The sequence below is a fragment of the Xiphophorus couchianus genome, chromosome 2, assembly GCF_001444195.1.
Source record: "Xiphophorus couchianus chromosome 2, X_couchianus-1.0, whole genome shotgun sequence".
Lineage (NCBI taxonomy): Eukaryota > Metazoa > Chordata > Actinopteri > Cyprinodontiformes > Poeciliidae > Xiphophorus > Xiphophorus couchianus.
This window is the reverse complement of record NC_040229.1, coordinates 22,306,593-22,329,735: the sequence shown is the minus strand read 5'-3', so window position 1 is coordinate 22,329,735 and position 23,143 is coordinate 22,306,593. Positions and strand designations below refer to the sequence as shown.

Genomic DNA, 23,143 nt, shown 5'->3' with positions numbered 1-23,143 from the left:
TCATGGGAACAATAAAGAGAAAATGTTGATGCTCGGAGGAGATAAAACATATATTTGTGTAAAATTATTTGGAAAAGTCGCATTTACTCTATATTTCTTTTTGCATTTTATATCATACTGTATCACATGCAAACTGCCTGTCAATGTTTCACAAACAGAACAAATAAAACGTTAAAAACAATTACTGTCATGTTTTAAATAATGTTGTTTATGTCACATCAAATACTACTATTTCTCTCGATTTGTCTTCGCAAGATAGAGAACGGAAATTATAAAAAAAACTAAAAGATTCTTTTGAAGAATATATATTCAAGGTAAAGTATGTCACACGTAGACATGATCATGATATGAAAAGTACATTTTGAAAATAAAAATATTTAAAACTGGAAATAAACAAGCATAAGGTTTTAAATATGTAATTTTCTAATCTAATAAATTAAAAATTAATTCAATTTTCATTATCTTTATTTGTATAAAACTTATTACAGAATGGTTGGTTGCATTTAACGTTAAAACGGCTCCACGCGCAAAATTGCAGCGGTGCGCATGCGCATTAGTCGAGGATACGCCACTGATGGGTAACAAACTGGACGAACACCGTGAGTGGCTAAAATTACGTTGTAGCTACTAATTCTTGTTAGTTGTCGTTTTAGCTATCTTAGCCTCCGGTTTATCATGTTTCTTTATATGAATGTGATATCAGAAACGGTTTATGGAAAACAAACCGTCGAAATTTAGTGTACTCTGGTTCGTGACGTTATCAACGGTTTGGGTAACTCCAACTCACTGTTTCTATTAAGAGGAAATTAGCCGTAATTTCAGTACGTCAAAGTTATATAAATGACTCAAGTCACAGTATTTTGACCAGGAGGAAGATTTTTGCCTTTGCTTCTCCCTGCCTGTGTTAAATAATCAGGTCATTACCAGAACTCTAGAGATCTTGACTTCAGAGGTGGTAATTTAGTCATTTGATCCAGGTGTTCTTCTTTTTCTTATGCGTTTTATTGGAGGTTGGCAAACCAGCTTAAAGCACATTTACTGCCGCCTGCCAGACTGGATTGTGGGTGTCGATGATAATGATCCAGATGTGTTGGCCCAGGGACACATCTAAAAGTTGCAGGACTCCAGCCCTGGAGGCCTGGGTTTGAGGACCCCTGATCTAGACCTTTACACCAAATATTGTTTTAAAAATATAAATAGTATTGTATTGTTATCCATTTTATTATTATTTGAGGAAAGACAACTGGGTTGTACAGTGTTGCATTATTGGATTACTGTTATTATTTTTTGTGGTCTGATTTGATGTATTATTGTATCAAAGAGTCTTTTCTTTATCTTGCTGGAGCACAGAGGAGTTGGAAGCAAAAGTCACTTCAAGGTTTTGTTTTAAACGTTATGTTTCTTTGTTGAAATGTTCCAGTTTAATGACTGGAACTTCCTTTGATATGTCTTTGTGGCTTGGTAGAAATTGGTTAATACCTGCTCAAGTGAATCACAGAAAAGCAAATAAAGACATTGTTTCTTACTCGAGTGGTCACACTGACAAACTCATTCATGTGCACGACGTGCACATTAGAAACATTTCACACCATTCCTTTCAAAGTCACTCCTTAGCCTGGGGTCAGAGTGTCTTTTTATGATAGTATCCAGTTCTATCAGGGATCATTTAATTCTGCAGCATGATTGATACTGGCAAAGGTTAAATGTGAGGGAAAAAGGTCTGTTCTATTAAGAAACCAGTGGTTAGTGGAGACCTCCCACTTAAATATTATTATTTTCCACTTGGTGTATGTGTGTCTGTGTGTATAAAGAGTGTTTGTTTGTGTCACTCATTGTTTTGTGAATTCGCAGGTGATGGAAGTAGTTGCAGAGGACCATGCACAGGTTATTTTAAATAACCTAGATAATTTATAAAGCATTGACAATGCAATTTGTCGATCCAGTGTTATTACTCTGACCCCTATTAGTGTCAATGGGCAGGTTCATTTTAACCTAGATTGCAAATCAGGATGTTATCTCCTCACTGGAGTGGAAGTGGTGTAAAACAAAGAAAGAAGCCTTTTAATGGTCATTTCAAAGACATTACGTTAGATTATAGTGACCAATGAGCATTATGAGGCAATAATGTTTCACGCTATTATTCCCACAAAAATCATTTAGCAGTAAAAATTACAGATCAGGGAGTAATTATAAACTACTGAGTTAAAAAGGAGCGTGCTAGTGCTTATTAAAATGCCCATTCTATTAACCTTTTTCAACAAAATGTTTTTTAATCTCAGCTAACAGGCAGAAAGTGACCCAGAGGGATATTTGCCTGCCCTGAAGTAACTCTCAATGGATTCTAAAGCAGAGTCTGAGACAGCCCTCTCCTTTTCTGCTGTAAGTTACCTCTTTTCAAGATAAATATCATTGTAAATATCACTGTTTTCTTTTCCAATTCAGAAAACGATTACAAGAAAAAATGCCAGTTATTGTAATCACTGCCACAATTATTTTATGATGTTTATTCTCTGGAATCTGTTTCTATTTACATTTCTTTGCATAATTTTCAAGTCTTTTTGATGGTTTTCTTTAAGCAGGGATATTCAAATCCAGACCTCCAGGGCTGGTGTCATGCAGCTTTTAGATGTGCCTCTGCTTCAACACACCTGAATAAAATAGTGACATTATTAGCAGAAGTCTGGAGACTTATGCTAAGGAGGTAATTCAGCCATTTGATTCAGGTGTGTTGGACTAGACTAGAGACATCTAAGAGTTGTAGGAAACTGGGCCTCAGACCTGATTAGAGGACCCCTCCCATAAAGCTTGTAGGTCAAGGGAAGAATAAGGTGTTCTATCATGTGTCCTTTCTGCAATAACCTTACCAAACAAGGCTGCTACATTATCTTTATAGAATTGTTTTAATTTAGTTGTTTTCTTTGTATGAATGTGAATTATATTGTCACTTATTGTGGGTGTTTTTAACCTTGAATGTATGTGTTTTTAATATGGAGACTTGTTAAACCCTCTCACCTTTGAGACAGACTATAGTAAAGTCAATCAAGTGAATTTTAAGGTTGGCAAACCAGTTTGCTAACCTCCAACTTGACTGATCTTGACAGTCATTCAAGTTGACTGACTGTGAAAAAACGACTTTGCAACACATTGACCCAAGTCATCTGTCATGAGCAGATGAAATGGCCTCAACTGAAGCGACTTGGGTTTTGAGGCTATAGACTCTTCATCCATACTCCAAGAACTTGTTTTCCAAATGAAAAGCATCGCTGCATTACTCTGAACCACTGAGCAACAGTCCAGTTCTTTTGCTCCTTAGCCCAGCAACAGGAGTATATTCAGGACATTGTTGCATATATCCTAAATATGTCTTTGTTGTTGCTTTTCAAGAATTCACTCCATCTCAAGTCCACACTCTATGAATATCCCTCTACCTTTACAATAGTCCCAACACTGTGATTATCCATGTTGCTTGTTAAGGTTTTGCTTCCATCTAACTTTCAGTGTGCTACAATTCACTTTATCAGTGATATTTTTGCAGCTCTGTAAGGGTGAGCTTCAAAAAGCAAGAGAACTATTCACCAATTTAGCAAATATGTCTGACCATAAAACTACTTGTTTTTCTGATGCAGTTGGAAGACCCTGCTTCAGAACAGAAGCTTTTTCTGTCCAGCTCTCACGGTCAAACAGAAGGTGGAGCTCCAATTTTAGTCCAGCTGTTGGAGTTTAAAACTGACCTCCAGGACTTCGTCGAAGAGCTTCTTATTCGAAGGGTAATGTAGTCACTGAACCCTTTACTGACCTACTAGGAGAAAAGCTTTAAATCCCTTTGGTCAACTACTTTTCACTACATAACAATCTGCGACAAACCTGATGGATAATGATAGATGTCTTATGTAATTGCATTAAACCAAGGACACTCCTCTTTGTCCTGATTCTTTTAATTCTACAGTTAAAATTCCTATTGATGAATGATAGAGTGGCGCCTATGGTGTGCTGTTTGCCGATCATAGCTGTGAGATTTCATATTGAGGAAATTGGTTTCATGTTATTGCTCAACCAAATGCTTCCGGCTATCAAGGACGAGCCCAGCTGGGTTACATACATTTAAAAACAGGATTGGGGTCACACAAGCCATTTAGCACTTGACAACTAAGTATAGAGTAAATTTGCTTGCTTGAAACATAAATCTTCCCGCTGCCCCTTTGGCAAGCTCTTTCAACATGAGAGTACTTAAAGCTTAAAGGAGCAAAAATGGGATGTTGGTCATTTGTTGCCATTTGAATTTTATTGTTATTGTCCTGTTAACTCTGACAAAAACATTATCGCATCTTATCATCCTCAGGCAAAATAACACTTTGCAGTGGTGCTGTTCAGAGTGGAGGCGTTGGGAATCAAGAGGGTGACACAACACTGCTGGACATTCCTCAGCAGGTCAAATTCCAGGGAGTTTCTGAGTGCAACACATTGCTCGCTCACTGCTTCAGATTTGAAAAAAAAGAAAGTAATTCTGGATATGGTTTCAATGGTGGTAGTTTGTGACAATAATAAATTGTTTTTAAAAAGAATTTTCACAAAATTTGGATTAAAATGAAAATCATGCTGTGATCCTGGGGAATTTAAGGATAAATTTTGTAATTACTTTCAACTAAACTTTAAATGTATCACATTTTTAAGCTTCCATGCAAATTTATACAATAGTTTTGGCAGTTTCATTGCCTATTAAAAACCAACCATTCATAACAGCAATTAAATAACAAAAAAAAGATTCATAATGCAGATCATTATGTAGATGGACATTGGTGTTGACTTTTGTACAGCTTGTGTCAACTGCTCTTGAGATTTTCTCTTTGAATAAATCTTAAACAGAAGGAATACATTTAATGTAAAGGATATAATTTGGGAAAATAAAAATATTTAAAGATCACAATTTGATTCATGAGGATTCCAAAGCTTAATAAAGCCTTTCAGTTTGTTTTTACAGTCTTATTTTTTTTAAACACCCTCTCACTGTAATTATTCTCCAGCCCCCAAAAATATCAGCTTTATATTCTATACTTTATTATTGTTTTTTTTAATGCAGTGCCACGCTGGTAGCATACTTTAATAGGAACTTATAAAATAAATTCACAGAGCCAACCAGCTCCCACATGCTCATAAAAAGTATTGCATATACAGAGAGAGCTGTTGACTTTTACCTGCCTTCTCCTAAGGAAGAGGGAGGATAGGGATGGCGTTCCACAAATATAACCTCCCTTTTAATGCTCCACTCTCACAGGGTGCTTCTACAAAAAGATACGGTGGACTAAACCAGAGAAACTTAAAGCAGTTTGCAGTAGTGGCTCAACTCCAAAGTTATTAACCCAAAGAATGGGAGAGAACACTTTTATTTATTTTATACTTTGTCTGCTTGGACTTCAGTCTCCGAGCGTTAATCCCCATTTAAATTTACTAACCGGTGATCTAGTTTAGAAAGTGTTTTCATTTGAGATGCTCTTATCTACAGAGCCCTGTGTAAAGTTTGCATACCATTTCTAGGGGCATAAATATCATAATATCCTTCCTTTAGTGGCAGAGGGGAAACAGTTAGTGGGTTTTTTATGCATGGCTGAATAAAAAAAAAACACAACAAATTCAAATTCACGCACCCAATTCTTGCTCATTTAAAGCCTAATATTAAGTCAACACGTCTGCCTTTGAGTGCTGCATGATGGTGCAGTTAGTGTCAAATCCTGGTCTGGGGTCTTTTTGCATGGAGTTTGCATGTTCTTCTCTTCTCTCCAGGTATTCCGGCTTCTTCCAGCAGTCCAAAAACATGACTGTTGGGTTAATTGGTTTCTCTAAATTGTTCTTAGGTCTGCATGTTTGTATATGCTTGGTTATTTGTCCTATGTGGCTCTGTGAACTGTTCAGAGTTCATAGTGTGAATGACGACTGCAAAGACAATGGATATGTGGTTGCCAGTGATGAGTGCATGTCATGTTCACAGGTTCTGTATCGGATATTACTTATGATGGAATATCAGCAGCACCAAATCAGTAAATATGAAAACACCCGTTTCCCACATTTGTGCTATACAATGAGGAAAAGATGTTATGCTATTGCTAAATAATATGATTACAATAGCATTTTTAGCTGGACTTTGACAGGACTGTGTTTAACGTATATGTGTTGTAGAAATTCAGCCTAAATAGAGACAATGAATGTCAGTCTCATTGTCTTTATTAAAGCAGGGGTACTTTAAATTTAATGAATTTTGTGGTCTGTGAATAGTTTAGATTTGCCAGTTTTGGCCCCAGGACGAAAAGGTTTGGATACCACTGACTTAAAGCTATCCTTTCAGCTTTTAAATGACAAAATGTTCAGTCTGTCTGAGATTACATTTGGGCTTTATTTAGGAATTTTGGCCACTATTTCTAGTCACATTCAAAGTGCAATCAATTATTAGATTGGAGAAACTAACCAAGTAGTCAGAGGTCAGTAAGTAATGTGACACCAGAGATATAATGAAGTTTCCTCTTCTTTCTTTTTCTGTGGAGAAAGTATCTTGAGCCTAGGACAGTTGTTTTTCTAGAAACATTTCTTGGTGTCAGTTTTAGTGAGATTATCATTTCTCATGTTTTAGGATGCAGAGACGCGCTTTGAGGATGAGATCAGTAAGCTTGCGCTGGAGAAACAGGAGCTGGAGTGGGAAAAGGTACAGCTTACAGTAACAAACCTCTTTGCACAGTTGTCTTTTAGAACAACTCAGTTGTAAGTCCTGAATTATATGTAATGATCCATGAATGATTTATGAATAAAACTTCAGTCTTTTTTTCTTTGTGCAACAGGAATCCCTTCAACATAAAATAGAAACCATGACAAAGCAGCACACTGACTCACTTGACTCTGTGAAAAAAAGGGTGTGTTTTAGATTAAAATCCAAACAAAGCTTTTTAATCACAGTATTAATTCATAAATCCTAAATATAATTTATCTTTCTTCTTGTAGTTTCAAGTCAAATTACAACACTCTGAGGAGGAGAAGGTACAACTAGCTTATTTTTTCTCTGAAACATTTTGGGAGAAAGTGCATTTCATTCAGTTAATGCTAAAATGGAGTAGTAAATTCACTTGTGTCAGGCACAAAGTCTTGGCCCTTGGAGGGGATTCTTCCGTACTGTGCTTTGGTATTTATTGCTGTTTTTGACACTCACAATAATAATATCACATTTCAGGGGAAATACCAGGTCAGTGCAGAGTTAAAGGACAAGGAGATTAACAATTTAAAGGAAGAGCTGAAGTCATTACAGGTATTGAGAAGTTCAGCATTCAGTCTTTTCTTTTTTCTCTGTTTTCCTTCTAGAAGGAAAAGCCTTTATTTTTTCTTTTCCCCCTTTATTTATAAATGAATAAAACATATTCATATTAAGGCACTCAACAGCACAAGTAGATAAAAAAAGTCATGCTTGATCAGAGTAAAGGACAAAGGTCTGACTTGAGGGCAGTTTGTCTGCAGGCTTGACAACACAGAGGTGATATACGGCTGTCCACATGGCCGGCTGCACTTTAACAACCCAGCTTTGTTACAGAGACAATAGAGTCTGTTTTTGATATTCCATCTGGGAGGCAATGTAGGTGGTGTTTGGTTTAAATGAAGTTCATTAGTGTGCCTTGGTGTGATAAATTTCTTTAATTTAAAACATTTTCACATGAGTAACAATCAGGAATGAAGTTACTTCAAACATGATGTAACTTTACCATGTGTGAATGTTTCGGTTTAATCGAAATTAGCATTGTTTTTATTTTATTCATAGTAAAATTTTAAACTAATTTGAAACTGATATTGGTGCAGATTAAAATGGTTTCAAAATGTAAACATTTAAAAAAAATGGGGACAAGAGCACTGAGTCAGCATTACTTTCACTGGGGTAAAAACATCAGTAAAAATAAAATCTACAGTTAGGATGAATCTTGCTTGCAGCCCAGCATCAATATAAAGATACACTCTGAAATCTTAATTCTATAGAAATTCACCAGGCGGTCAATTAAAGGTCCTGTGAATCGGTGTGTAATTGCGATGCATTAATCCACCATGCCTCCCGTAACTCTCAACTCGTTTTGTACTTTCACATGAGCGTGCCGGGTTGGAAAAAATAAGCAATGTTTAAACTCCGTTTCTGAGGTTTTCTGAAATTCTTCAAGTAGTTTTAATGCCTTAACTAAACTAAACAGTGAGGAAGGATGAAACTGGATATTAACAATTTCTGAGGCCTAGTGATTTGTTTCTTGTCTCATACATTCCTGTCTCACTTTAAACCTCCAAATTAAAATTATTGTATTTTTTGAGTATTTGTTTTGTCTTTTGGAAATAAATAAGCCTAAGACTTAATTCAACTTTCTTAGACACTGGAGAATATTTTTCACAAAAGCAACTTAACTGGTTTCTTTTTCCCTTGTGTTACTCTGAAAAATTGTTCTGTAAAATTGTGTCATCCTTACTTTCTGGTTTAAAAGAAAAAATAAAGTGTCATTGAATGCACCTTCTCTTCTTTCTTTTTTTACACAGTTGCTGAAATACAACTTGGAGAAGAAATCGAGTGAGCTGGTAAGGAGGGATCCTCCATTTATACAATCTGTTGACAGGTAATTCTTGGGAGGGAGGAGAATTAAAAAGAGGAAGATGAGAGACTGGTGCTAAGGAGGCACTGGTTGAGAGGGAAGAGCTCATCACGAGTAAGAGACGGGGAGTGTGTGACTCTTTGAACTGCCACCACAGCAGAGGAAATATCTCTATTAAAATATTTTATAACTGGTCTTCGCTCAGTTTAACCTTCTTGGCAGCAGATTCAGAGGGAGTTCAATAGAGCTGGTTGATTGGAGAGCTGGAGAGAGGGATGGAAGTGAAGGGAGGTAAAATGAGGAAGGTGGAAAAAAATCAGCTTGATACAGACAATCAAACTATAGCAGCAGTTTGAAGAGCATTAAAGTGCTCTGAAGCATGAGCGGAGTTGATTCTTTAATGCTTCTGAAACATTCGGCCACTAGCTCCATTAAACAGGGATCATCTTAAATATTTGACTACTTCTTCTTCTGTTGTAATCTGTGTCTGACAGAATTCAGGACAAGTTTTCCTAATTTCTTTGTGCCTGCCTTTAAAAATACTTTTTTCACAGACTCGTGCTTTATAGCTGAGCATTTTTAATACAGCTTAGAAGAAGGTAATAACAGAAACTGATGAAAAACAGAAATGATCATAAAATTAATTCAATTCATTTTAGTTTATTTATATAGCGCCATTTCACAACAAATTTCATCTTGAGGAAATTTGCAAAAATATAATTTCAATTCCGGTTGATCCTAGTTATCAAACAGGGCAGTAATCCCAGTTAATTATTCAAAGTAGTTAAAAAAAAATTCTGTCTAAAGAAGCCCAACTGGTTGCACCCTTGACTTGCAGCATTCACTCTCCTGGACAACATAGTGGCAGTAGACAAGCACTTGCGTCGAATTCACTGACTTTACAGCAACTCCTCATACTGAGCAATCATGTAGAGACAGTGAGGAGAAAAAACTCCCCTTTTTCAGGAATAAAGTACAAGCAGCCAACTACCACAACCAACTGAGGGTTTGAGGAGACAGAGCAGATACATAAGCGAAGGACTTCAGTTTCCTCTCCAGAGAGAGGAAACTCACTGTGAGACTAATGTATGGTTCTCCACCTCCACCACTGCTAGTCCACAAATCAGCTGTTGCGGAAAACTACACTCCCTTTTGTCCCTTGCTACTGCACACGAGCTTTGACCTCTGAGAACATCTTGGGGATTTTGCTATTTGGGAAGAATTTTCTTGATGGCGTTTAGTAAAGTGGAACTGCTGCCTTCATCAGCTTCAGGATCACAGGTTTAATGAAATCATGTCTTTGTCAATGAAGCATCCCATAGCATTGTTCAGGTCTTTGGCATGCTTTGATGTGGGTGCATAGTTGATTTGTTTGCTGAATTGTGTGTGCTGAATGGTGATCTTCACCATTTGATGTGGATGACTTGTTCCTGCCAGAGCCTCCACTCTTTTAAAGCAACAATGAAGACAGACATTTAAGTGGAATTTCCCCTCTGGTTAATCTTAACTGCGGGTCCTCCACAGGAACAGAAGCTGGCCCTGCAGAGTCGCACAAAGGACAGCCACCTGAAGCAACTGGCAGAGGTGGAGAAAAGATTCAGTGCTCTTTCCAGACAGTGCGCTATGGTCAAGCAGGCTCATGACAAACTGGAGCAGAATGGTAATATGACTAGATAAAAAAATAGATGCAAAGGAGCATTGATATTTTATTGAAGTGACATCTGTAAATTATTTTATTGATAATTCAATAATATAATTATTATATATTATTTATTTATTTTATAGTTTGGTCTTCAAACTGTAATTCATGCTGTACAAATTTTACTTTTTAAAATAGAAAAGTAAAATGTTCTATTTTTGTATTTCCTGATTTATCCATCTAAGAATTGCAACACACAGGCCCTTGAGGACAATAAATATGGAAATAAACATTTAAAAAAAAAATCTAAAACATTTTCATGATTAACACACAGGGGATGTGTATTAAACACATCCCCTGTGTTTAACCTAAAATTGTACATTTTAGGTTGTAAAATGCAGGCCAAGTTAGCTCAAAACAATCAGATCAAGTTCAATGCTTGAACTTGTCTCTGTGTTGCCGTTACTTTCTTCTGCTGTTTGATAAAGTGCTGAAAATGATGTTCAAACTGAAGATGGAGTTTTGTTTGGCTCATGTGGTATTGCAGCAGCACATTGATTCACGTACAAGTTTTCTGACTTTCAATCTTTTGCACTAAATCTACATCATTATTTTACAATTTAAGTTACAAGCAGAGGGCATTGTCAAGTTTGTCTAAATGCCCCTTTGGGGTTATTTTGATAACCTGTGAAAAATGAAAAATGTGCTCTTTTTGGCAGCAATGTTTAACACATGTAAGCCAAGAAAGAATTCCCACTCTGCTGACACCAGATAAGACCAATCTTTCACATAATTTCCCTGCCCTTTAAAAATCCTACTCTGCTCTTACTTTCATGGCATATCTTTGTGTTAGTCGGTTTGGACAAGCTACGTCCTCTTATATTAGATCTTTTTCTTCTTTTTCTGGCTGTAATACACATAAGCCCACAAGGCAGTTTAGGATCTGGAAAAAGATGAAGTACTTTTACAATCTCTTTGACTAAATGATAACCTTTATTGTCTCTTCTACTTGTCCTACTTCAGTGTTGTCAGACTTCATACTTATGTCATGCAGTCATGTTTGATGGCAATCTAATATGTATTTTTCCTAAAGTTGATGAAGCCATGAAGATAAATAACAAGTTGACTTCTGCCAGAGAAAAACAAGAAGGAATCATTGATTCACTTAAGAAGGTATGAAGACGAGACAAATTACATTTGACTGTGATTCAGTGGGGGGAGTTGTCATCAATCGGAGAGTTGTAGATTTCATTCCAGCTTCCTTCTGTCACCTGCCGTTGTTCCCCTGAAAACTTTCCAAGTTGCCTATCAAATCTGCGTATTGATAGGCGCACATAAACGTGTGAGCGAATGGGTGAATGTGGCTCTAGTGTAAAATGGTTATGGTGGTCAAAATGACAATGACATTTTTATAACCCAACTGCATTTTAAAAGATTCTTTAAATCAGTTCAATTTATTTATCCAGTATCAGTTCATAATTGTCATTACAGATCCCAATTTGGTTCAGATTCAATTAAATCAACGCAAGGAAGTCCAATCTGACATACAATCAGATTTAGATGCAATTACACATAATCCAGTTCAGTCTTCATCATAATCTCAGTACGTATTACAGTTTTATAATAACTTTAACCACAGTGGATAATATGCTTAAAATAAGAATCATGGTACAAAAGTTGTTTTCCTAAAGATGCCAACCTGATTACTTTGAAATGTTGACTTTGCAACAACTATTAAGTCTGAATGTTTTTGCATTTTGTCTGATTCTTTCGCAGGAGTTAGAGGAAGTCAGTAACAAGCTCATAAAAGAAAAGATTAACTCAGTCAGACATGAGAAGATCCAGAGTCCTTTAGGGAGGGAACAGCACATACAGGAGCTGCAACAAAAACTCCACATGGTAACATGGGCATCAGTAAAACAGGGATCTTAAATAAGTCCCAAAACAGTGTATTTGGACCTTTGGAAAGTTAGAACAAAGTTATGTTTTTTTAGGAGTCTGAAATAAACAAGAAACTCAGGGAGGACAATGTTGCTGAACGAGAAGAAAAGCAGGTAAAAACATTATTTTTTTTTGTTTAGAATAATTGTAAAATGTTCTGAAAATTTAATGGAAAAATGCACAGAATCACATTTCCTATAAAATAGTACAAATCTGAAATTTCCTGTTTTATCACGTGGACTTTATTGTATTAATATAAATTCTCTGTACCATTCAGGGCAAAGCTTGAGTGGAATAGAGGAACTTGGTAATGTTGGTATGCCAGTGACTTTTGTGGATTTCATTAAGCTGTACAGTCCAGCAATGCTGAAAACGACTTAAAAAAGTACTAAATTGGCTATGTAAGAGAAGAAAAAGAAATGGTTTTCATTATATAAAGAACTAGATTGCTACTTATGCAGACCTCTTAGGCTTCTCTTAACATATAAAGAATGTTAAAAGGAAAAAAATAGACATCTATGACCCCATGAGCCTGAATAGCTTAAAGCAGAGGTCTCAAACTCCAGTCCTCGAGGGCCGCAGTCCTGCAACTTTTAGATGTGCCTCTGCTGCACCACACCTGAATAGAATAATTAGGTCATTAGCAAGGCTGGGAGAACTGATCTACACAAGGAGGAGGTAATTAAACCATTTCATTCCAGTGTTTTGTACCTGTGGCACATCTAAAAACTGTAGGTTTGCGGCCCTCGAGGACTGGAGTTTGAGACCCCTGGCTTAAAGGATGTTTGAACTTAATATGAAACACAAAACGGAACTTTTCATAGGTCATCTTCAGTCACACAAGATCTTTGGTTTAGTGGTAAAAGCTTTCAAAGAAAAGAATGACTGTTCCAAAGATGTTCTTATTTAGTTCTGTGGGTCTGTGTTTAGAAGTTGATGAGGTCCCTGCAGCACAACCAGCAGCTGTTGTTGAGTCAGACACAGACCGTAAGGAGAATCGAACAGGAGCTGGAGAGTCAAACAGAGATGTTCAAGGTTAGACTTTTTCAGTTTTCTAATTTTTCTTTTAGAACTTTAACATTTAGTCACATAAGATTCCCCACACTGAAAACATGAGAGCTCTGTAAAAGAGTCTTGACAATTGCAGATTCACCTTGTGACTTTTGTTCATTAATTTTATTAACAGTTGGATGCTTCATCTAATACTTGTCACACATTACTCAACTCATTGTCCCACTACTTTGCCCTCTGGTGTCCTTTCAGATGTGCCAGTTCCTTGCAAATGGAAAAATTTCTATTTCCATCATTGGTCTGCTGCATGAGAGCCAAATTACAATCAGCCTTCTGACAGTTAAAATTGTTTTGTGCTCTGAGTCTAATTATTTTCAAGATTGTCTAAAATGCACATAACAGAGTCAAACCAATCAATAAAAATGTAGTTTCTGAATAATGTAAAAACAGAAGAGAATTAACTATGTTGCAATTTGCTGATAATACAAAAGAGGATGTACAACTATATTGATTAAAAACAAAAATATAACTTTCCAGAATGAGTGACAACTAGTTACATTTTTAGTACAATTCAGGATTTATCATCTCGTTACAAGCATTTGTTGGACATAAAAAATACATTTAAGAATTATCAGCACAGATAAAAAATTTACCCCTATTTGTTCGTTATTTCTTTGCATGGCATAAGAACTGTGGAGGTGTATGCTTTTATTTTTGACTGAAACAAATTCATTCCTTCTTGGAAACCCTGCACCTTCTTAAGTGCTGCACAAGGAAAACATTCTTCTGGATCCGTTTAAATTACTATGAAAACACTTGTACAAAGACATGAATAAATGCCAGTCTCTGTTCCATCTCATAAATTTGCTGAATATGGTGCAGTATATCACAACGTGTACATTTGTGAATAAAATCCCCCCGCAGCTCAATGATAGTATGTTTTTCTCCATTTATGACTCTGCAGTTTATTGTTCTCTTTCATTTGCTCTGTGCCACCCCACCTCCCTCCATTTTAATTCTCTCACTCATTAATTTATTAAAATTATTAAATTAAAATGACACAAGAAACCTGATTTGTATTAGCAAGCAGTGCTATCTCTTTCTTTCTCTCTCTCTTGGCCCTGTTTAAAACCTTCTGTTCACGTTAAATAAACTCATAAAACTTTAGTATTGCATTGAAATCTTATGGGCAATTAATTTTACGGCAGGCCCTTAAGCAAGAACGCGAAGTGATGCGAGAGAATAGAAAGACAATGGAAGACAAAGTGGCTGAACTGACAGAGAACTACGCTGCTTCCAAGATGAACTGGGACAAAGAGGTAAAACAGAGACTACGCTTTAGTGGAGGTGATGTAAAGACTTTTAATGTAAAGTTTTTTTCAGAGCAAGAGCTTTTCAATCTTGTGTTTTCTTTGTTTTTGTGATCACACAGAGAGAAACATTACTGACTCACATTAAGAATGAGCAGTCAGACGTTCAAACATTGAAAGAAGCTTATGAAGGCCTTGAGCTGAAATGCGCAGACCTGATTTTGCAGGCCAGCTCACAAGCACAACAAGCCGGGAAGCCACAGGTAATAAATGCTTTTTACTCACATCTGAGGCTAAAATAATTAATTGTGATGAATTGATTATTGAAATAATTGTCGACTAGTTTAGTAATTGATCATTTGTTAGCTGGAGTGTAGGCACTCAAAAAAAGAGTAATTGCTGAAAAACATGTTCAGAGTAGTAATTAAGCCAAAACTGGACAAACAAAGTGTATATATATATATATACTTTAAATGTGTCCCAACCAGGTAGTTTTAGCTTCACCTGCATGGTTCAAATTCTGTTACACACAAAAAAATCTCAGATTCACCTTTTGCTCTTCAATTATTAATTGGTTCATCCAAAAAAATAATCAACAGATTAGCTGTGTTGACATTAGGTCAAGCAAAAAGGGCTGAGCTTTTCACATGTTGATGTTAGAAGTATTTTTAGCTGCAGATGCATCCAATGCTACAAATCATCACGTTTTCACTTAAGTAATATGGTATTCTAATTTAGGCAAAAATAAGAAAAATTCTTATTTAAAAAACAAATTGAATGATTTTCAATGTTTATGTCTTTGTAACTGTATAAAATAGACACTGTATTTGAGGTTAATCTATTGCACTGCAAAACATTTGACCTGCATGGCCAACTTGAAGTTCTCAATATTCCTTTTAACAGTTGACCGTTCTAGAATTGAACTGTCAAAAATAAACTATAATAACTTTAGATCAGTTTTGTTTTAGAACTGAACACAAATATGTGAAATACTGTTAGTTTTGAAGGTTTTGACAGTTTATTCCATAATCTCATTGCATTTAAGTGACTATTTTCTTTCATAGATGAAAGACAACAGTCAGAGTCCTCTTGTTGCGACCCAGCTCAGTCCTTTCAGCTCAGTCTTGGAAAGATTCAGAGCTGAGGAAACTGCTAAGGATCCAGACTCCAGCTCTCAGCTGCCTGACCTCGACAGTCTGCAGTGCGCTGCTTCCTCTCAGGCCAAAATCCAGGATTGTCTGAAGGACACAGGAACAGCTTCAAAGCTTGCTTCTACTGGAGCAAATGGAGGTCAGCCTTCTGAATATAAACAGGAGATAAGGATAGTTTTTGGTTCCATTTTGAGGACCTTAAACTTATTTATCTTTAGGCCAAAAATGCCATCAGTTCATGATGAAACGATGTGGGGTTTTTGAGTACAATGCAGTTAAAACAGCATATTTTGTCAACATCTATACCTTTCCTTCCCAGGTCAAGACGAGGTGAATAATCAGCAAGAAATGATTAAACAGTTATCATATTTCACAAGCAGCATCCCTGATAATTCTGAAAAAAACACAGAAACCGCTGGTACAAGTGACTTAATTGGACTTGATCAGAGTTTTCTGAGTAAATCTACCTGTGTCAGTACATCAAACCCTGGGTGCGCTTCACTGAATGGATCTACAGAATTACTTGAATATGAAACATATGAAGAGAACAAAAAAGGTAATGATAAGAAACATGAGAGAGGGGAGGATAGCAAAACGAAAACCAACAATATACAGCAGGAGGAAAAAATATTTCAGGAAAATGTGAAAAGTGAAAGAAATCCTGCAGAAAAAAGAACAACCGCAGTTCAAATGGTAGATAGTTCAGACATGCACAGGGATTCTGAGGGGTCAGCAAAGGCGACAGAGAGGACCAGTAACCCAGAAACAGAAACAAGAGCTAGAGGAGAGGGAGAAGTAACAGATGGAGTGAAAGAGAGAGGAGAGTCAGCAAAGCATGCACCAGAAAGTCCAGAAACACAGATACCAGCTCTCACAACTGCTGATATGACTGAAGCGAGCCTCGGCGGGCAGGTCAGTGACTTCATGGATACTGAGCTGCCGTCAACTGTCTGTGAACCCCTTAACTCCACAGAACGTGTTTCTCTAAAAACCACAGAGAAGGATGGAAATGTAAACAGTGAATTTACTGTCAGCACAAATGAACACAAAGTGACTTCAGATCAACACAGCATCTGTGCTGAAGATGAGATACATATCTTAACTACAATGGATCAGACTTCATGTAGTGAAGCTCAGTCGATCACACTTTGTCAGATTCCAGGAGATGAGAACCCACCCAGGGAAACATTGGGTGCTTTTCCTGCTGAATGTGCCTCCCAGAAGAATCCTGCTGGAGAGTTGGAGCAAGAAAACAACATCCAGGTGTGCCAAACAAACCAAACTGAAACTGGAAGGTATAATTCTCCACACGTCAACGCCGATATCATCCAAACAGATGAAAATACTGATGCACCCGTCAGGAAAGAGTCTGAGTTAATGAGGGAACCACCACCGGAAATTTCAGCGAAGGAGAGTGTGCGGCTGACTTCTGCTGTGGCTAATGATGAAGATGATGCACAAAAGAGGAAGTGGATTCAGCCAAATGTAAACACATGTGAAACTGTACATATACCTTCGTCAAAATCCTGTTTAAAGGATGTATCCATGGAGGCTATCCTTCTCCCAGATGTTTCACCTGAAAACATTCAGGAGGAAACAAAAACCAGCACACCGAAGGATCCTGGACTTAAAGAAATAACCCAAGACAAAGGCGATTTGAGTCTCTCTATTCTGCCAAGTCATGACGGTAATGGATGGCCAGAGCTTGACCGTTCACAGCTTCACCAGAAGAGACCTGATGCTTCGTTTGATTTGTCCCTGATGAGCAGAAAGCCTTGCAGGTCTCTGTTTGACTGGGGGGCAGCTCAGAGGAAACGATTCTGCTCGGGACCAAAGTCAGATGGAGCCGGCCTGCTACAGTTAAACCAGGTATAACACAATTAAATAATAAAATATCTGTATTTCAAAGGCAAGGTTTTAGAACTCAAATTTCAAAACCTTTCTAGATATTACATTGTGTAACAATGAGTCCAAAAAAAATTAAGTGACAATTAACCAAAACATTTCAGAAAACTTAGTTTAAGAATTCTATCTTTAAAAATGAGAATAAGTTGCACAGTCATGCAGACAGAAACCCAAAGCAGCACTTTTTAGAAGTTTTATTAGAAATTAGACAAAGGCATCACTTTCCACCAACAAGGTGTCATGAAGCAAAACAGAAACAAAGACAGAAATTTGCTCTCAGTGAAGCAGAGAAACCACAGATTTTCTTAAATGTATTAAATATAAATGCTGCACAAAAATAAAATGTATATAACGTCTGGGGTTCCTGTGGCGTTCATGAAGCTCTGGTTTTTCAGGCTCCCGATGTGTCTCAAACAGATAGCACAGGACATTCCCACAGCACTATACCCATGTTCAACGAAAGCAAGCACAACAAAGGTGATGGTTAAAATCCTTTCATCCTTGTATGACTCGTGATATGTTGACGTACATATCAACTGCACAAAGTTTACCCTCTGCTATTATGATTTTTCTAACTTTATTGTCATTCTTGTCCTTTTTTTAAAGTCCCCTTGCTCATAATGAGAGCATCAGATCTATTCAATGCTTCTGGAGCTACATCCTCTTTGACGGGTCAACAGAGGGAAGAAAACTGCAGAGAGGAACCAGCAGAAACGGTGAATTGTTATAAAGGAAGATTCCACTGAGATGCAACGGAGCAAATGAGATAAAGCAACTCAACATTTTAATTACAAAAGGCCAAAATGCAAAATCAGCCTTTAAAAAACAGAACCCACTAAAGTAAATGACACCCTAATCCTCCAAAACAAATCAGTTGGTTATCTGATCCCCAATAGTATAAGTATGTTATGACAATGCCAAGGAAAAAGCTTAAGATTCTTTGAGTCTATTTATTTATTAAGTGATAAAGTTTCTGGTGCAGATATTAGTGCTTGCTAACATCAGTAAACCAAAACAACACTGTAAAGAGTGGAGGACTGACAAAGTCATTCAGAAAAAGACTCCTGGGAGATATAACGGCAAAAAATGATACAAAAATCTTCTGACTCATTGGAAGGACTTAGTTTTCCACACAGTGCTTCTTTATTCTTCTTTATTTACAATCTTTAAATATAGGAGCAAACTTTTCTATATTAAAACAACAAAACAAAATATAGTATATTCTGTGTATTATAAATCATCATTGCAATGTTTCATTTTAAGCTACAGAGGTACTTGTCAAGGGAAGGAGATTAATTTGATGTTGAACAGGAAAGGAATGTGAAATGTTTTTACATAAAAGCCTCAGAGGAGAATATATGAACTAGAAATATGCAAAGTGCCTTAAGGGTACTTCTCGTTCTTCCACTCTGAGCTTCCCACTGACCCAAAAATGGCTTTTTGACATTTCTTTTCACAATCTTTAAATATAGGAGCAAATTTGTGTATATGCCCAGACCAGATGAAATGCTCATACAAAGTTTCGTTTTGGGGGATCCTGCTGAGTCAGGTGTTGAGTGAAAGTACTTAAATGACCTCACAGACATTCTCTAACAGCCAGACAGACAGAACGAATGACCTGTGGAAGAAAACCTAGCTAATGATCCTCGAGTACCCCTTCTTTCTCACTTACTCCATCTTTATCTGTTGCACTTTCCCTCTTCCTTTCTCACTTCATCATTTGTCTCTCACTCACTTTCCACCCTCTTGTTGTTCTCTTTTTCACCCTCGTTCTCCTTTGTCACCAACTCTGCTCTGTCATTCTGGATTTGATCAAATCCAGGCACTGGCCGTCAATACAGCACTGAGGGGCAAAAAAAGTTTAATAAATAACAGTGACAAGCAAAATCTTCTTTTTTACATGCAGACTCGAAACTCTGGGAGCATCAACCAGAGTTCAGTCTGAACCTGGCTACTCTCTCAGTTGGATTCTCTTACATGTCATTTGCTCCTGCTTGATACTTGATTCACATCTATGTTTGAGTTAGTGTTGCATTTCCTCTGAGAACGAATCAAACCTCTAACTGCCACATCTTTTTACAGACAGGATTTGAGGATAAGATGCTAAAAGGTAAAAGTGTTTGATTTATGGTTTGTTTTGTTGTCTTCTTTTTCACAGGACAAGACACTTTCTTTGTCCATCAGTTCTTTTCCACGCACTCTCTCCTCTAATACAAGCAGCAAAGGTTCACTGCAGACCAACCTGGAGTAAGTATGTTTGTGAAGGATTCTCAGAGTTATTTTTACCCAAAAGTGAATTATTTTAACTATTTACATGTGTAACAGTTTATTTATAAAATATTGTAATAACCTCGCATCACTTTAATTCCACTTTACAATTACTCACCACTTTGTGTTGCTGTGCAGCACAATAAAATACATGAAGGTTTATGATGGGAAAGGGGCAAATGTGAAAAATTCAAGCTCTGTAAATAAATATGGTTGTATGTATCCCATAGATACATTTTTTCTCAAATTTTCTATAATGTGTTTACTGTAAGTGACTTTAATTTCTGTTCACACCAGGTGTAGCAAAGCTCAGAGCTCAGCTCCAGTTACAGGGTCAGAGTCGGAGTGGGATCTGTCCTGTTCCCAGGAGAGGGAAACCCAGCAGTCTGCTTTCAGAGCACAGATCTCTAAGATCGAACATTTTCTCAACATCGAGAAGCTTCGACTGTCCAAAAGACGACGAACTGACAGCTGAACAAAACTGATGTATCCACAAGTTTAACAAGTTGGTTCATTTATCGTGCCTTAGGTTTAAATATTAATAAGTAAAGCTTTTTTTTTGTTCTAAAATGAAACTTTAGTTGAAAGCATACATGAATAAACAAAATTTTGCCTTGTAACTTTACACATTAACTTTGGTACATAAAAGTTTGCTTTATCCGCAGAACTCTGTGCTGTTCATTCATTGTCAGATTTGGGCAACTGCTTCAGGAGGAAGGCAATATTGATACAACTAGAAGTTTAAGCTAATGTTTGGATAAGGTTTTGTGTATTTTTATAAGTTGAATTTGAAGCAGAACTTTGTAAATCATTTTACTTTGCATAATTTAAGAACGTTCATAATGCGTTTTTGTTAGCAGTGGGTTTTGGAGCCACCAATGCCTGGTTAAAGGAAGTAGCCTGAAATAAAAGGGTATAAAAAGACAGTGAAATGCCTTTTTATCTCTGAATAAACCTAAAATATTTCAAAGCAAACAGCCCAGTCATGTTACCACAAAACAAAAGTGCTGTTAGGGGAAAAGAAAAAAAAAAAAATTCTACGAGCAATTAACACATTAATTAATATGGCAATTAACATTAACCTCATATCCTCAGAGGAGCTTTAAATGTGAAGGAACCTTTAGTCTAAATCCATGCAGTTGTTGTTAAAAGTGAAATTAGATGTTGGAACACAACTGGTAACACCTATTAATGCTAATTAAGAGACACAACCATAGAGGTAGCAATTAGCACTGAATACACGAACCCTAATTAAGAGAAATCAATTAGGGAACATACAGACCAATTAGCTCACTGTAATTAGCATCTCATTAACTTTATGTTCCTGTTGTGAAATATAAAGACCATGAAGCACAGACAGCTGGCTTCTCCTTGGTATGATTGCTCTTTATCTTCGTTGCATTCTAGATGATTTTCTTGGATTTTGTTTCAGTTGGTTGGAAAATTAAGTCATTTAAGTTTTTCTGTTATTAAATAATTTCTGTCCTACAGATGAACTGATGTGATTTTTTGACTTATCGGGAGGCCGAGACAAAAATGGCTGTTTTATGAAAACTTAAGCCCTGCTTGAACAGTGTTTAGGTATTCTATACAGTGACTTATCTTATAAAGACAAAAATAAATGCTGCATCACAAACATAACCGGACTTTGCATTCAAGTAAAAGCAGGAAAAAACAATACAATAAAATATATATATTTTTTTATTTCTCTTTCCACAACAATTTAAAGCCCATACAAAAAAAAAATATTGTCCAAAGATAGTGAATCTTGACAGGGCAATAACATTATTGAAGGCACATTTGCTGCCTGAGAGCAAGGAAATTATCATTCAACCTTAGAGTTATTTGCCTACACTGCCTCGCAAAAGTTTCTACGGGATCTGTCCTGTTCCCTCTCCTGGGAACAAGACGGGAGCTGAGCTCTGAGCTTTGCTACACCTGGTATGAACAGAAAGTCAGATTTTATGGCTGTATATTCTACACAGATTTTCTGTCGGATTTAGTTCTGGAACTGTTCATAATTTCATCATTAAAAATGCTAATTTACAGTGGAAAACCTCTTGTTCATTTTCATGGAAAGAGATAGTAAGATTTTTTTTTTTTTACACCAGCACAGAAGAAATATTAGAATACCCAATGTGAAGAAGATAGTCAAGCACTTCCATGTGTTTTTTTTTCTTTTTTTTTGAAAGAATTGCATAAAGACAATTTTAGAGGGAAATTGCTGTTAGCCTATTGGCAACCTTACTGACTAGATTCTGTCTTGACTTTTAAAAAACTTTTTGATAAATGTCCGATTTTAGTTTATCAGCATAGATTGAGAACTGTCTTCATTGTGATGTGGAAGACTTTGTTCCCTTCTCTTGACTGATAAATTGATACTAACAGCTCTGCAAAATTATGTCATGATGAAAATGTTTTTGAAACAATTTATTATAGTGTCAAAATTGAAGTTATATCCTTTTTATGGTGGTTCTTGTAAAAAAAAAAAAAAAAACTTTTTTGAAATGAAAGCCCTAGTCGAAAGATTAAAACCCAGACATTTAGTCGGTGAAATAAAGAATATCTGTCAGGTAAAATTGTAATTTATGGCTGAAGTTGAATTTAACAGATCAGGATGAAATTAACATATTTATGTAGTGAAACGACCCTCTAAAAACAAACTTTCATAAGAGCTCTAGAAAATTGTATTGTCAGATAATCAGTGTGCGAAGCTGTTTCTGACTCTGTGAAGAAAAAACAAATTTTCTCTCTGAAGACTTAAAAAAAATAGTCTTCTCATATATGTAATTTTAAGAATGAACATTTTCATGGTGGCACAAAGTCTGTGCTTAATCCATCTAACCACACTTACTCATAATGAATATGCTTGAATGTTAATGACCTCATAAAGAAACCTGGAGCGTTTTGACAACTGAGCCCATTGCTGCTGACCCTTATCCTTTCTGGGAGTAAGGGACGGAGTGGGTGAGGGATGTGGGAGGTGTGGAATATAAAAGTCTTAATTTTAATACACTCACAGCCACCTTTCCCCTCAGTTTCGGTTCCTTGGCTTGTTTTATGGCACAGGCGTACACAGTCTTTGGTTATGAAGGTGCTTTGAAATGGTCAATTACCCTCTGGATAGGGAGGATACCTGCTGTTAATTACTGCCCATGGTTTTATATGAAGAGTAAATAAAGAGACCGCTGACATTCACATTCCATCAATGCATCCCACAGTACATGCTGTGTTGTAGAGTTTCATTTAAAGTGAAAATAAACCCCCTAGAGGTGGGAAAAACATTTTCCCACCTCCAGCACGACTTCCATTTTCTCGACTCCT

At 36.6% G+C, this 23,143-nt stretch overlaps 1 protein-coding gene across 1 annotated transcript; it reads left to right on the top strand.

The window, feature by feature from the left end:
• The first annotated feature begins 520 nt into the window (after window positions 1–520).
• Window positions 521–21,309, top strand: ccdc73 (coiled-coil domain containing 73). Its single transcript, XM_028029522.1, has 21 exons — window positions 521–599; window positions 2,280–2,379; window positions 3,627–3,767; window positions 6,620–6,691; window positions 6,825–6,896; window positions 6,985–7,020; window positions 7,211–7,285; window positions 8,542–8,580; window positions 10,119–10,254; window positions 11,327–11,406; window positions 12,010–12,132; window positions 12,228–12,287; window positions 13,105–13,209; window positions 14,394–14,504; window positions 14,618–14,758; window positions 15,560–15,785; window positions 15,966–17,515; window positions 17,947–18,028; window positions 18,158–18,267; window positions 19,710–19,798; window positions 20,117–21,309. Exons 2-21 carry the CDS (start codon window positions 2,335–2,337, stop codon window positions 20,292–20,294), a joined length of 3,471 nt encoding a protein of 1,156 aa, XP_027885323.1. The 5' UTR covers window positions 521–599; window positions 2,280–2,334; the 3' UTR covers window positions 20,295–21,309.
• Window positions 21,310–23,143: the final 1,834 nt, after the last annotated feature.